The sequence below is a fragment of the Tasmannia lanceolata genome, unplaced genomic scaffold, assembly GCF_043159265.1.
Source record: "Tasmannia lanceolata isolate RefF3 unplaced genomic scaffold, GAP_Taslan_0.1 ptg000025l, whole genome shotgun sequence".
Classification (NCBI taxonomy): Eukaryota; Viridiplantae; Streptophyta; class Magnoliopsida; order Canellales; family Winteraceae; genus Tasmannia; species Tasmannia lanceolata.
This window is the reverse complement of record NW_027518702.1, coordinates 10,466,359-10,482,377: the sequence shown is the minus strand read 5'-3', so window position 1 is coordinate 10,482,377 and position 16,019 is coordinate 10,466,359. Positions and strand designations below refer to the sequence as shown.

Sequence of the window (16,019 nt, the reverse complement as noted above, 5' to 3'; positions counted from 1 at the left end):
ATGTAAATTTATTGTCGCATGATGCCATGTGAAGTTAATAAGCCTAGATTTTGGGAATGAATTTATGGTTTAGTCTACTCTTTACTTAATACTGATTTTTGGAGGAAAATGATGGATACACGGTTTTGCTTGTGCGCCTACTCTTTTCTGAATACTGATTTTTGATCTGTGTGTCGAATGATGTGACTTGGGTTTCCCAAGTTGGAAGAGTTTACTAGCCTTTGTTGGATTTTGAAACGATGTGCATTTGTTCTGATATATGCGGAGAATTATGAGATTTAGATTCCCAAGTTGGCAAGGTTTTACTCCCTTTGGTTGGATTTTGAAACGTCCTGGACTTATTTCTATCGTTAAGATTTTTAGGCATTGTGAGTTCTGCAAAGGTGTCTCTGTTTCAAGGGAATCAATGGATGGTAATTTTCTCTACTTCTTTGGATTGAAATAATGTATAATTATTTTTTATATTTCTTATGGGAAAGTATTATAGTTTTAATTTTATCCTTTTGAACTCTTTTTTCACTAGTGTCACATATAGAAGCATTAAGTGGGGGAGTAAGGTGGACTATCAAGAACTTCTCTACATTGAAGAACTCTATTTACTGCTCTGACATTTTTCTTGTGGGAGACTGTCCATGGTACGCAGATCTCCTTCTAGTCTTCCAACTTCTAATTGTTTCGTATGTGATCTTTGGAATCTAACTGCTTTTATTTTTCTTTTTAGTAGCTAAGGTTGATTTGCTGGATTTTCTTAATCTTCAATCCTTGCTTATTTTGAGATAGGAAAGTGGTGATTTATCCTAAGGGAATAGACAAGAATGATCATCTGTCGATATTCTTAAATGTCGCTGATGGGGTGAGCTTGCCAATTGGGTGGAGTCGAGATGTGAAGTACAGCCTTGCTTTGATTGATCAACTCCACAACAAATCTACCATAAAACACAGTACCTCTCTCTTATCACTTTCTCTTCCTTTCCCTTTCTTGATCCCTACAACAATGGGACTGTTCCCAGCACTAGTGAGATCATTTTCACTAGGGTCATTCTTGACTAACTGTTCTTTCGCATACAAAAGTTGGGAAAGTTTGGTCAATTTCACAAAAGCAATTTTGCAGCTTCTCATCTTGAGAAGGAATGTACTAACTCATATGAATTAAATGAGTAAGACAAATTCCGCTATGAGTTGGCACTTCTCTTTTGAAAAAGAGGGCCCCATAATGGCTTTGTTCGAAATTCACTAGATAAAGATGTGGCTTTTGCTACTTAGTCGTTACTATGCAAAATATTGCTCAATCGATCCTATATTTTTTCAAACCATCCCTAAAACTTTCTGTCAGATACGTTTTGGCTACATATTTTAAATTATAATTTTACTTTTAACATGCAAAAATCTGAAAGTAGTTGTAGGCTTGTAGCCATTGCATTGCATTAGGAAAGTTTAGGAAAAATGGTTTCAACTGAAGCAATTGGAGAACATGAGTGCCACAAAAAAGGGGAAAAGAGCAGGTGGGAAAGGAAATCTGCACATGAAAGTCTTGTTGAAGACCCAATAACCCACAAAGGCAAAGAAAAAGTGGAAAATAGATTAACTGGAAGGAGGAAAGGAGAAGGTAAGGTTGCACAAGAAAATATAGACTTATGTAAAGTAAATGACAATTGAAGGAAGTTAACTTTAAGAATGTTTTAGAAATTATTTTTCGAAATCCTAACTATTATGGAAATAGATAATTTTTAATGACAAGAATCAAAATCCCTAGAAAAATATTAAAGGATTAATTGGCAAGAATCAAAATCCCTAGAAAAATATTAAAGGATTTTTGCAATAAGAAAGTACTGCCTCTCTCTCTACATTGACCAGAGATAGTCTGAGATCAATGATCGCTCCTTTCTTTTTAGATTGGCCCAGAAATTTGCCTTTCACTTACTTGTGGAAGGCTAAGATTTGTCATGAATAGGTTGATTACTCGAATGATTGTAAGTTCATTCACTATGGGAGGTGTTACTTAACTGATTATTAGTAGTTTAATTAGTCATGAATTGGTTGTGATACTTCTGGCTTCTTTCCGTTTCTATGTAGATTCAGAACACAAATTCGATGCACGGGACTATAGTTGGGGTTACCCAAAGTTCGTGTCTCTCCTTCAATTTTGCGACGCAGCTAAAGGATTTATTGTGAATGATACGAGTATAATCGAAGTTGAGGTTACTGTCCGTGCCGTTGTTCCGAAAAACCAAGGGGCCTCCTTCATGTCCATCCGCGCGGATGTGAAGGAGTACCCCAACTCGTATGCCTTCTTGGTTGAAATGCCTGGTCTAAAACTTGAAGACTTTAACGTCCAGTTGGTGGACAACAACAAAGCGTTGCTTATCAGTGGCGAACAAAATAGAGAGAAAGAGGTTGGAGTCAAGTACGCCACAGCCGAGAGGAGGTTCGGCAACTTCTCTCGAAAATTCTTGCTTCCAGACGATATGAATACACATGTGATATCAGCCATTTATAAGGATGGGGTGCTCACCGTGACAGGTGATAAGGTTGAAACCATTAAACCCAAGACCATTGAGGTCAAGCTGGGTTCAAATGCTGCTTCTTTTTCTGGTTCTATCTTTTGCTAGAACAGCTTCATGCTCTATTATGTTCCTGTAGTGGTATCATTATATAATTTATATTCCCTCTTGGCAAATTTCATGCTGAAAGTTTATTATGAATGGAAAATTGAAAAAAAGGTTTTTGCCACGTCTAAGGAATAATGATATGGAAACCGAACAAGAGTAGGGAACTACCAATAGTCTCTTAACAGGTTGACTACCACTTGCCCCTATGTTAGTAATTTTTTTTTGGCTTTTCTTAAATTGGCAAAATAAGTCCTTATGCTATGTGGCATATAGGGATTTGCTAAGTTCAATTTAAATTATAAAAAACACTTCTAAAATAGAACCCCATATTTTGTGACTACTTGGTTAGGCTCAAGGTCTCTCTGTCAAGAAAGCAATGGAAAAGATTCGCAGGCAAAAAACAGGGGATGATTTTCTTGTGACTACTTGGTTAGGATCAAGGTCTCTCTGTCCAAGGGCCGAATCTCCAGCAGAATCGACGGCAAGCTGACTGAGCACCATCACTGATCATTGTCTCTGGACGGAATGCCTCTTAACCAGATGAAGAAGACATCATTACTGGTAATTGCATAGAATTTGAACCAGCTAGCATTTTTTATGTATTAGTGTCCAGAGGGCGTATGGCTTCTGCTTGTTCTGCTATAGAAGGAGGGTGCTTGTTCTTCTCATCCTATGAAAGCACTAGGCACTAGTGACCTCTGAAAGAACTAATTACTCCAGAAGCTTAAGCTGTTAGAGATGGTGTTATTTAATCATTTATACTTCAATAACTAAGACCCAACACTGATTCATTTTCCAGGGTCATTTTGATGCCATATTGGCTTGGAGAAGAGATTTCGGTGCACTGTGGTTGCATACTTGCATATGGCCACATAAAATTTCTCGCTCTTAATTGGGAATTAATGCCACGTTTGGGTACCTCATGTTTTGTATTGGGGTTTGGATTTGAGTTTTGGATACACAATACATCAATCATCATCATGCTCATGTTGTACGAGAGAGGGAGGGACGTCTCGCTGCTGCTATAGTAAGGTCGAGGAGCAGCGAGGGTGAAGGTAATTGCCACAAATATTGATTTTCAAATAATGTTTTGCAAAACAGATTTGTAAATCGGATTTCTTTTCAATGTTGTAGCTGATTTGGAAATCTAAGGATCTGATCGAGTTCCAAATTTCAACTGCAAATGTCAGAAATCCAAATCTAAGTCTTGTGGGTATCCAAACGAGGCCTTAATTTCTTGTGACGATATTTTGGTCATTTCGTTTGAAGCTAAAATCTACACACAAAGGAGACACATTTGATTTACCTAGAATTTACCTCGTAGCATATTGCGTAATGTTTTGTTGCCAACCTCGTAGAGTAGTGGCAGGGGGTGTTATTACCGATATAGAAAGAGAATAGAAGAGGAGAGAGAGAGAGAGAGAAAGAGAGAGAGAGAGAGAGAGAGAGAGAGCATCATTCTCCAAGCCAAATTCCACCTTTTTTGAGAAATTTGGCTTGGAAGGTATAAAGAGGGGACATGGATGTAAAGTCATTAGACAATAATTAACCTATGAAACTTGTCGCGTAGTCTCCAAGGATTTCGATGCTGCATTGCAACCACATAAGATATTTTGTTGACATGACCAAGGTTTTAAATTTCAATCGAAATCCAAAATTTCGGACTAAAATTTCAGGTTTCGGTCGATACCGAAATTGAAATTAGGTAAACCAGAAACATTACTTTAATTCAATTGAAATTTCAAAATTTCGGACCGATCATGTTAAAATATTAATTATTTAATATTTTCCTGAAATTTCGGGCGAACTTACTGAAATTCCGGCCAAAATTTTGGGCTGGATAAAATATTACTTTTTATGATTTCATTTGATTTCGAAAGAAATTTTGACAAAAATTTAGGTTTCGGTGAGGACCTAAACGCATTCTGAAACCAAAATTTAAAACCTTGGACATGACACCCAAATGCAAAGCAATACCCCTAAACTATCTTGGCATTTGGTTGCCAAATGCACCCTTACAACATGTTTATCATTAGTACCGCCCTTAATATTTGATCCAACAGCAACCTCTCATAAAACATGTGATGAAGATATCTTATCCTAACCCTAGAGGCCTAGATCGATGGAGGTTTATTTTTATACGTCTAATAGATTGGTGGAGGTTTATTTTTATACATCCAACAGATCGGTAGGTTAAGATCATTCTATGGATGTTCATCTAAACCCTTTAATCTGTAGGTGTTCCCTATTAAAGCCTAATGAATGGTTCGGATCATCAATCAAGTGGTCCCACTTCTCTTCCTCTTTTGGGCCACCATGACCCAACCCATCTTGCCAAGTGTCACGAGGACGTGGTTGGAATTATGATTAGAAAGCAAAATTACTCTAACAAAACCTTCCTAGGCATTTCGTAGGAGGACTCGAAAGTGGGGACCACTGCTCAAATTTTTCTTAGTCGTCCATCTATGGGTTATCGATTAATCGATTCCAATCATCCCTTAATTAAATGTAAAATTGTGGCCCCCCCACCAAACAAAAGGTCCAGATCACATTGATCTCATATTGGTGGGCCCTAGTTAAGGTTTTAGTAATTCTGAAAGTAAAAGCAGCAGTTGGATTACTGGAATCAGAAGTTAAAAACGGATTCCACTAATGTTCCCTTCAATTTAGCCCCGGTGTCATTTTCACATCTTAATCAATTCAGTTTTTGAACTAAAAGCAAACATAGAGCGGAATTGGAATAGGATGCCAGTAGAGTGCCTGATTCCAACATTCCAAACACATCTGCATTTGTATTCATGGAATCAGAATATCCTATTCTATTTCATTTACCCTTGGAAAATGGAAGGTTTAGAATAAAAAATTTAATTAAAATAAATTCAATAAAAATTTCATTCCTACCACCCCTCCCCTATTTTGATATGTACACCCCGTCACTGTCAGATGAAACGGAAACCTCATTTTCTCCATTCCTGCCGTAAATCTCGCTACCCTTATTGTGACTGAGCACTTCCAAACCGTCAGCATTGCCGTGGCACGGACGTCATTTCCGTTACAGTGGGCCCACTTTCCAGATACTCAGGCCTAACAAATGAATGGTTTGGATCACCCAAACCATTATAGGATGATCCAAACCGTTATAAATAGGCTTAACCTTGTACATAATCTCCACAGGAGAGAATGCTCATAATAGAAACCTCTATAGATCTGAGGTGGGTTATGCTTTGAACGGTCTGGATCGTCCTACGAATTAAGTGGACCCCACATTGTTTGAAAAATACTGGTAGACATGCGCACACAATATAAAATCTCTCTTTTGCAATTGAATCAAAAGTCAAATAAACAGTGATAGCATTTTGGGCATAATGAGTGCCCACAACAAGAATTTACTTATTGCTGAATCTCATGATCGTCCAAGATCAAGTGGTGGTGACTTGAAGGGGAATGGGTCGCACTTGATCTAGTGGTCCCACCACGTTCTTAATGAATTGAAGCGGTGGGCCCATGGTAATATGATTCCCCCATAGAAAATTAGCTTGGCATTTTTCTTAAATGTCGTTTCACCTTAACTAAGTGTGTTGCCTATACTTATCCTTTCACTTTTTCTTCTCTAGGTTAAAGATTAATCCCACTAAAAAACAGGAATTTTAATCTCAGCCAAACACAAAAAGGTGAGCTGTTGAGAATTTGTGATTTCTAATGTCATATTTGTTGCGGCAAGACCCCACCACTTGAAATCTGGTTATCGGAGACTACTTGAAGCAGACAATGATAAATAGCCTCCGGCAACCCACGGAATTAGCCCGAACGAGTGTGTGCAACAAATCAAGAATGTTGTGAAATAAAGAAAGAAAACAAGAGAGCAAGAGACATAAGAGAATTACGTGGTTCGGCACTTTGGCCTACTCCACGGCAATCCGGCAAGTAAACTTCACTATCAATGATGAGAAATTACAAATAAGGGTTAAAACCCTTACCTCAACAACGATGAAACTCCCACCAACACCTTCTTCTTGAAACCCAAGCACATAACCAACCTCCTCTTTACAATATTTTCACAACCCCAAAAAACACTTTAAAAGGAACCCAACAACTTTGGATCAAGGCCCTTGCAAGAGAAGAAGAAGAAACCCTTAGAGAGAGAAAACCATTTTTCTTGTAGAGAAAAGTCCCAAATTACCTTCTTTAGAATAATCCCCAACTAAAGATAAAACCCTCTTTAATAGACTTTTGACACATTCCAAGAATGCCCTTTACAAAAAAGTGAATACCCAAGTGATTTTATATCACTAATTCAACAATATTCACCATCAAAACATTTTGGTCGTCTTTTGATTGCTAGAATCAGAGCTTGAATCGGTATTTTATTCAGATTCCATAATTTGGTTCGAAAAAATGAACGCAATGAAGAGACGAAGATGACACCAGTGTGGAATTAAACGGGAAGAAAAATGTGGAAATCTATTTCCCGTCCCAATAGACGACGTTATGATTCCACCCTGGTCGAAATGAAATTCTTATTGAATCTTTTTTGAAATAAAATTTTGAATTTAGCTTTTTCAATCCCGTTTCCAAGGTAATATATAAGATTCTTTTTATTGTAGTACGATTTTTATTAGAGGAATGCTGCACTGAAGGGTGCACTTGCAAAGGCACCCCTTTAGTAACATCAAAGTACATTTATTGGATCCATATCACCAAAATGCATTTATGGTCTTTTCAAAAAAAAAAAAAAATGCATTTATGGTAGTACTAGAAAACTTAAAAATAAAGGAATAATAAATGCACTTTGATGAATAGGGTGCCAGGATGCCTTTTCGGCTGTGATTTTTTCAAGGCGCCCTTCAGTGTAGCATGTCTCCTATATTATTATTATTATTATTATTTTTTATTCCTTTGGGAAGTGGAGTATCGCCCTTGATATTTGATCCAACAGCTTCCCACCTTTTTAGAAGCTGTAGTTAGATAAATATCAAGGGTGGTACTTACATCGTACTACCTTTACATGTTTGTACGCCGCTTATCGTATAATTTCTCATAGATTCATCTCTCCTCTAAACATTTGTTCCCAAGTAGAGACAAAACAAGAGACATCTAGAGATAGATAGATAGAGAGAGAGAGCCTAAATCATAATCAGAGAGAGAGAGAGAGAGAGAGAGTCTAAATCATAATCTAATTACCTGTGTGGATGTTGGATAAAGGAGAGTATTGCCACCGACCAAAAGAGGATTAAAGTGATGGGTGGAGAATCTCAATCTTATTACAAATTCATCGATTTACTTTTTAGCTCATATTATGTAACTATAGAAACTTAGAAAGGGCTATGATTAAAACCACACATTGACTTCTTCGCAAGGTTCCAAAAATATCTAGCGCAACACCCCTAGATTCTTAACATCATTCCTTTCATTATTAGGCTCCTTAACAAAAGCTACATATGGTACTGGGCCTAAACATAATTGCGGGTCCAATAATCTCTTTTAGACTCACAATTGGCTCTCATAATCCAAAACATACAGGGCCTAAGTAAGTAGAAACAAATGAAATGCATGCGACAAACTACCATGATAGAGAATGGATAAATTTGTGTGTCGCATGGTCTGTGGGCGTTTGGGGTGGGGGGGTGGGTGAGGCGCGGTGGTTTCTAAATATTCCAATAAAAGTTTGGTTAATTGATCAAGAGATGCTATGTGAGACGTGACTTTAAAATGTTTACATCCATTACTGTAATGTTGTGCTCAGAATAAATCCAACTCCACCACTCTCCTTGCTGATGGAACAACTTCAAGTTGGGGTCTAGCTTCGTCTATTCTTCGCAGACTACTTCTTCTTATAATCCTGGGGCAAGTCTTGTATCTCATTCTCTTACATGAGATAACTTCCCCTCTTGGAAAAGTGCATTCAAGGTTATACTAGTAGCCAAGAATAACCTTTGTTTTGTTGATGGAACTTCGCCTAGGCTAAAGTCTCCATCAACCCTTCATCATGACTTGAGAATGTTGTTGCAACATGATCATTTCATAGTCGCTTAACAACATGTGACTAATATTGGCAATAGTATTGGGGACAAAAAAATATACTGGCAATAGTTTTGGTTGTGCTGACAGTGCTCACGAAGTTTGGCTTGATCTTGACGAACTTTTCTCAATGAATTGGCCCAAGAATCTATGAACTAAAATGTTCTATTAGTATATTTTGACAAGAACATCAATCTCTTTCGTCATATTTAACGGCCTTGAAAACCTTGTGGGATGAATTGGGTCCCAATATCAAATTGTCCACATGTACATGTGAGGCTAACAAGGACTTGCAGTTCCATTTGCAATCTGAACGGGGGTCTACCAATTCTTAATGGGACTCAATGGTTCCTTTGGCACTATGCAAACCCAAATACTTGCCATGGAACCCCCTTCCCAATATTGGAAGGGTATACTCTTTGGTGAACTAAAAACAAAAGAGCATCCAAAACATGTCTCAACCTTCATATAAAGCCGCTACTCTCACAATAAGCAGTTCGAGAGCTCAAACTCAACACGGAATTGGCAAAATAATACTAATAGGTTGTTGGGGATCCACGCAGAAGCAAATAGTCCCACATCAGAAAAGTGAAATGAATGGTGATGGGTTATAAGGGAATGGGCACCCTCCCTCTAATGGCTAGCTTTTAGGGGTGAGTTCTACCCGGTTAGATTCCCTACATAGGACTTTTGTATGTGAGTACTGCGGTGGAGTGGTTCAACAAGAGTAAGTATTTGGGGGAGTAGGACAACTAAATGTAAGTGTTTTGAGACATATGTATTGGTTTCTAATCGAGTAAAAGAATGAGAAAATATGCAATACATTACAAGCATAACAAACAAACAAACAAACTTTTCCTTATGTCATGTTATTTCACCTTAGGTTAATCCTACGTTTGAATCACTGATACATTCTAACTTTTAGTTTAGACAAGTATGGTTTGTTTAGCACCCATTTGATTAATTATAGTTTAATATAAATGACTTTTGTTTGTCGATAATTTCGTTACACAATTCTTATCAGATCTTGTACAAATCAAAGTGGCCCAAGTGCTTCATTTGTTATTAATCTATGTCGAGAATCAAGGAAAATTGGTTTATGTGAATTGATTGCTACAATTATAAGTACCTTATCTAGTTTATTATATGCTAAATCAATCTAGATTATAAGGCAGAATCATGTATTTAAGACTAAATTTATAGTATTGAATTTTCTATGCCATTACACATTTACCCTAAAGTTTAAAACAGACAAGAGAGGAGTTCATCTTTACCAAATTACAAGAGACAAGCATAAATGTGGTGTATATTCTTTCCATCAAAACCTTCTCTCTAGTGGGCTACCTAGCCACACTAGGATAGACTGATAGAGACATGTTTTATTAGAAGCCACCTTCTATTTGGTTTAGCTTAGGCTCTTGTGCTGAAAACCATGTAAAATGGTGAATTTTTTATTGCTAAAAAGGGTCCAAGTGACAAGGAAGTTTGGGAACTTTTTTCCCACAGAAATGTAAAAACATAAAGAAAAGTGATCTGAATTTATGACATCTAATACACACACCCATTTGGTGTATAATTCGCTAACCACCGCTAAATAATTGTATGATTGTGATCAATGAACCCACCATAGTATGATCTTGACTACTAAGTAGTGGTTACATATACACACTAAGTGGTGTATTCTCTAGAAATGGTACTTTGATTTTCAACATCTAAACTGCTTTTTTTAGTGAAGAAATCTGTTAGGCCAAGGTTGGCATTACCCTGTATCGTTTGGAGAGGTTCAATTATCAATTAATAAAATTAATGAAGAAAAGTTCTGATTTTGGTTTTTAATATTTAATTTCTTAAACATTTTCAATTAATAAAATTAATTGAGAATTCTTAAAACCAAAATACTCCTATCTCAAAGAAAATGCCCTCATCTCATGATAAATGATGAAAATACCAATCTTATGAAAATTACCAAAATACCCATCTCTCATACAAAATTACCAAAGTACTCCTATCTCAAAAAAATTATCAAAATAACCTAATCCTATGAGGTATGGGTGATTGCAAGATGAGGATATCTTTGTCATTTTTTTGAAGATATAATTATTTTGGTAATATCATATGAAATAGGATTATTTTGGTCCATTTCAATAAGATATGTGTATTTTGATAATTTTCTATGGGATATGGGTAGTTGGGTCATTTTTTTATGATATGGGGTATTTTCCCATTCGTTTGAAATGTGGGTGTTTTAGTCATTTTCTAAAAAGTAGGGACATTTTGGTCATTCTAAATTACATGGGTGTTTTGATAATTTTGTATGAGATACAGAGAGAAGAAGAAGACTATCGTAGGGTGTGGAGAGGGGAGAGAGACGTCATCCCATGCGTTTTTTACAATCTACATTTCAAGATGGGAGAGAGATTTCTAAAACCTGGATTTCTTAGCAACGGATTATAAAATCTAAGATTTTAGCTATCCAAACACTACTTTCAAGCTAAAACCTAGAAGCTACAATCATAGATTGTCGAATCCACCTATCCAAACTCTCCTTAATATTAAGCAGTCAAAGTAGACCTTCCTTGCAAATCCGAACAACTGGTCAAGCCACAAGTCCTGGGCTCTTTCACATTGCAGGCTGCATTCATCATAGCTCCCATAAGAAGAAAAATTATATAAAACCTCAAGTAAGAAATACCACAATGAAAAGGACAAGAAAAGAAGAGAGACATGGAATATTCAACTGCATTAGTTGACAAGGAGTAGCCAACATAAAATAATAAATCTTCCATAAAGGGCTAACAGACTTGTTAGAAAAATAATAATATAAAAACATTTGGGGAACCCATAAGAAAGGATTCCAAGGTTTGAAAAATTTCTAGTATTCTTTGCATGTTACTTAACCAGGGAGTCTTCTGAAAGGAAAATGTCAAAGTAGGGGACCATTAATTAATTATCTTGGAACTTGTTTGAAGACAATCTCTCTCTCGATCTGTGCCATTTTATTTGCATGCCTAAGTAGAGGTATGCTTATGAAGATATGCTCTGCGAAGGAAGGTTGTGTTATTGGCATCATTTGTGAAGCAAGATACATAAGAAAAGCTGAATGGCTTTCGTGTTGGAATGAAAGTCTAGGGCTGTAAAATCAGAAGTGGTAAAAATGCCCCCAAATATTCCACGGATCAAAGACAAGAGGTGCCATCATTGCTAAAAACCAGATTATTCACTGGCATGGGCCACCATGATTTCAAAAACAAGGTGTCACATGTCACATATCAAGGCCCCAATCTCTCAAAATCCCATGGCTAATCATCTTCCTTTTGCAAGATTGTTAAAATAAAAATGAAAAAGTTCTCTTCTTTGCATGAAAAGAAATGTACTCTCTCTCTCTCTCAACAAAATCCTTTCTACAAACCACCATTTACCTTTGGAAAATATCTCCATTATTCTTTTTTAAAGGTTAGATCATATGGTGATCATATGATAATCAATTGGAGAAAGATAAAATGCAATCACATGGAGTGAATCTCATACACACAACCCACAAGAGATTACTTTCTACTAAGCTAAAATTCATATCCATGACTCCTTGTAGATTCATCTTCATCATTCAAAGGATAATTGGCGTGTGTGAATCACAAGCTAATCCTTTTTTAAATATCCCCTAATAATCAATGGAAAGGAGACTGATCTATTTAAGTAGTTTCATTTAGGGAGTTTTTATACGGTGTCCGACCGTCAAGTGCTGTCAAAACTGTAACCCCTTGATATTTGATCCAACAGCTACCTGAGGCTGATGTTGGATCGAATATCAAGGGTGGTACTTCTGAAGTACCACCATCACTTGACTTGATGTTCGGGCATCATATAATTTCTCTCATTTAGGTATGTTTTTTTTTTTTCCCATCGATTGTCTACTTATTGCTCTTGTCATGGCTATTATTTCAATTAATAAAGTGCATTCGTGTAGAAATTCATATGGGGCAGTTGAATGGGGTTTTTCTTATTATTTAGTGAAAAGAAATGAAATATTTAAATTTCAATCCTAAGATTTCGGCGGCTAACAATTCCCCAAATCTCGCCTTCTATCACTCCAATGCATCAGCCAATAAACAAACCCAGAAATAAAGGCTACTGATATTTACACCATGTTTGATAATGACACGAACTCGCCTTGTCTTTTCCTTTACAATTGGCTTCTGAGAGCTCTTGGGGGGGGATTGTAATAGCTTTTGAGTTTTGACAGCAGGTTAAATACTAAAAGAAAAGGTGAGTTTGTGTCATTATCAAAACATTGTAGTGCGAATATCAATGGCAAAAAAAAAATTATGTTTTGATCATAGAGAATAGGAAGAAAATAAGAGAAAATTCCGGAGTAACGCTTGAATTGCACCCAGCTCTTTGAACATTCTGGTTTTTAGGATAAAGCATATAAGAAAGAACAGTTCCCAGATTGGTTCTGTACAAAATTTTCACAATCAAGTGTTTTGTTGCTGTATAACAAAAGAAGAAAGTGAACAAAAGAGACTATATTTTACATAGAAATAATAAAGACTATTGTATTCTGTTGGGGGTGATGAAGATATATGGAGTACTGTTTTTCTGAATATTTTCTAATCTGAGGAACAAATCCATGAATCTACCATACCTTCACCCCTCGAAGACCCGTTCTCCGACGCCTTCTCCGTATGGAAATCCGATGAAGAAGCTGTGTAGTTCATCTTGCAAGTACTCACCCGTGGAGAATCGATGTAATTTCCATTAAAAGCCCTCAAATTAGCTTGATCTCCACCATTTGATCCAACTCTATCTCCCCAGCTCGGAGGATTTTCGCTAAGATTTATGTTTGCATGCCCTTGATTCATAGTAAATCCCTCCAACATCCCCATTTTAAGCTGTGAATCTATCGCTTGAGATTTTGCGGAAAATTCAGGCAAATTCGACAATGGGTTAAGGTACTTTGCAGGAGTTTGCAAGAGAGATTGGAAGGTGAAAATTGGGTTTTGTGCGTTTACTAGATGTTGATGTTGGAAGTTACTAGTAGTAGTAGTAGTATTAGTAGCATTATTAACGTCAAGCATTGTAGAAGAAGAGAAAGAGGGTTGGTGGGGTTTGTGAGCGAAAGGGCGTAAGAGATAAGGTGGTGGGGAAGAGTGGGAGGTGAAGAGATCGAGTTTGGTTCGAGGGAACGTCGAAGGTGAGAAGGGAGGAGCTGGGATTCCTGTGAATTCTTGCACCATGGCTCGAAAATTGGACGTGTCGGTTGTGAGGACGGTGGTGGGTGCCCGTCGGGATGCTCTAGAACGCTTCTTTGTGTTACGGGTCGGGTTGGGTTGATTGATGGACACCGGAGAGGGTCGGCGGAGGACGGATTCAGTGGCCGGAGGTAATGGGGCCGACAAGTTTTGGGTGTGGAATTGGGTTGATGATGAGGATGGGCTCATTAGGCCACCTATGTGGGTGCAATTGGGGTCCAATCTTAGGGTTTTGGACCAAAGTGGATTGAGATTTAGAAGGGAATTAGTGTTGGGAGGTGTGGGGTTTAGGGGGGAGGCGGCGTAATTAGAGAAAGAATCAAAGAAGGAAGATGGGTTTGGGTGGTGAGAAGGTGGGGGATTTGAGATGGGATTAAGATTGGGTGAAGAATTCAAGAAGGCTGAGATGGATTCAGCCCGTGAATCGTATTCTTCGTCTCCCCCGCTTGATGATTGCATACTCCCACTGTTACCCGAATCCATGGGGACAAAGGAGGACTAACCTTTCCCTTGAAGTGGGTAGAGAAGATCAATCACGTCACGTTGCGAACTGATTCGGGTTCTAAAAAGAAGAGAATAGAGAGAGGTTCTTACAAGACAATTAAAGAGGATATGCAATAAAACCCATGTTGTAAATAAGGAGTCTTCTAGAGAGAGGGAGAGGGAGAGAGAGAGAGAGAGGTTCTTACAAGACAATTAAAGAGGATATGCAATAAAACCCATGTTGTAAATAAGGAGTCTTCTAGAAAAGGGGGAACAAAGTACCCATGTGTTGAAAGCTTGATCTGAGGGTGAGAACAGTCCTTTGCTCCATCTTTTGCTTGTGTATAAACAGAAAGGAGGGAGAGAGGGAAGAAAAAAGAGTCAAAGATACTAAGAGGGAGAAGAGAGATGTGAAAATGGTTTGTGTTTAGGGTTGAATTAGGGTTTGGTAAGAGAGAAGGGAGAGGAAGGAAGGAGGTTGCTTTTTTGTTCTCTCTAAAAAGAGAGGCGGCTTATGGTCATGTTTCCACTTAAAAGATCCTCTAAAGATTGCAAGGTGGGGTCGCTGTTAGAGGGCAGATGGGTGGTAACAGGTCAGAGAGAGAGAGAGAGTTTACATTGTGTGTGAAAGGAAGAAAATAACAAAGAGGTTAACCCATAGTTAGCAAAAGTGATTTGGCAAGAAATGGGATGGGAAATTTAATATGGTATTGGTTAAAACAACACTTAGTCAACAGCAGCTCACTTTTGAGGAGCGGCTGTTGGATAAAATATCAAGGGTGGTACTTCCATCGAACCATCATCATATAATTTCTCTACAAAAAAAAAAAAAAAAAAAAAAAATTGAGTTTAAAATTTTCTCATTTACAAAATATAGTGGGGTCAACTTGGAAAGTTGGTAAGAAAAAGAATTAATGTGAGCATTTAAATTGTGTTTAAAATGTTTTCTACAAAAAAAAGGGCGATGATAAATTCGTACCCCCTGTAGGATGATTCGCACCCCTCTAAGGTTAAAGTATGTGCCTTACTTTAACGGTTTTAAATGTCTAGGGGTGCTAATTATCCTAGGGGGGTGCGGATTTTTTTCACTGTAAAAGTTTTAAACTGATTATTGAAGTGCACACCATTGAAACATGTTTTTTTTTTTTAAACTGTGTTTTTGCTAACACTATGGGTTAACTTCAGGTTGAGAGAGAGAGGTAGGCAGGCAACCAAGAGGGGTGAGGTGGTGGTTGAATAAATGAAGAAAAGATGGATCAGAACCACCAACTCTCTCTCTCTCTCTCTCTCTCTCTCTCTCTCTCTCAAGTAGATAATTCAGTCTCTTTCAAGGAGATAATTAAGTGATTATTTAGAAATTTTCACTGTTCTTCTTTTTTATTTTTTTGAGTAAGCTAGCTGATATTTTGATAATTGATTTTTCTCTAAAAGGACAGATTTTTGTCCCTGAGAGCAGTCTCCATACTTTCTCTGATCAAGTTATTTATTAAGAAATATTTACAGGATCAAGTTATTTACTTCTAATAGTTTTAATTTTAATTTGTTTTGCCCTAGAGTTGTTCATTTATAGCTATTAGGTTGAACCATTCCAAATTAAATTTCATCACAACAATTTATTTATTTTTAATTTTCTTGCAGTAATTGTTTATATCTTTTTTCC

The 16,019-nt window shown here is 37.2% G+C and overlaps 2 protein-coding genes across 4 annotated transcripts; one reads left to right on the top strand and one right to left on the bottom strand.

The window, feature by feature from the left end:
* The first annotated feature begins 406 nt into the window (after positions 1-406).
* On the top strand, positions 407-2,730 carry LOC143857635 (protein RESTRICTED TEV MOVEMENT 3-like). The gene is made up of 4 exons (XM_077368080.1): positions 407-413; positions 524-677; positions 781-941; positions 2,074-2,730. The coding sequence occupies exons 1-4, from the start codon at positions 407-409 to the stop codon at positions 2,607-2,609; spliced, it is 858 nt and encodes a 285-aa protein (XP_077224195.1). The 3' UTR covers positions 2,610-2,730.
* A 10,241-nt stretch (positions 2,731-12,971) lies between these two features.
* Positions 12,972-14,868, bottom strand: LOC143858158 (uncharacterized). 3 transcript variants are annotated; one of them, XM_077368793.1, is made up of 2 exons: positions 14,471-14,868; positions 12,972-14,438 (listed from the first exon to the last, which is right to left on the bottom strand). In XM_077368793.1, exon 2 carries the CDS (start codon positions 14,357-14,359, stop codon positions 13,235-13,237), a length of 1,125 nt encoding a protein of 374 aa, XP_077224908.1. In that variant the 5' UTR covers positions 14,360-14,438; positions 14,471-14,868; the 3' UTR covers positions 12,972-13,234. The 3 variants fall into 3 exon arrangements, with proteins under 3 accessions (XP_077224908.1, XP_077224909.1, XP_077224910.1); XM_077368794.1 differs by having other exon boundaries at positions 14,566-14,868; XM_077368795.1 differs by having other exon boundaries at positions 14,642-14,868.
* Between the last annotated feature and the right edge of the window lie 1,151 nt (positions 14,869-16,019).

Excerpts from the sequence above, each read along its gene's own strand:
- LOC143857635 (XM_077368080.1), top strand. Across the intron at positions 678-780 it reads TTCCAACTTCTAATTGTTTC|GAAAGTGGTGATTTATCCTA; the intron begins GTATGTGATCTT and ends ATTTTGAGATAG. Across the intron at positions 942-2,073 it reads CAAATCTACCATAAAACACA|ATTCAGAACACAAATTCGAT; the intron begins GTACCTCTCTCT and ends GTTTCTATGTAG.
- LOC143858158 (XM_077368793.1), bottom strand. The coding sequence starts at position 14,359 with ATGGATTCGGGTAACAGTGGGAGTATGCAATCATCAAGCGGGGGAGAC.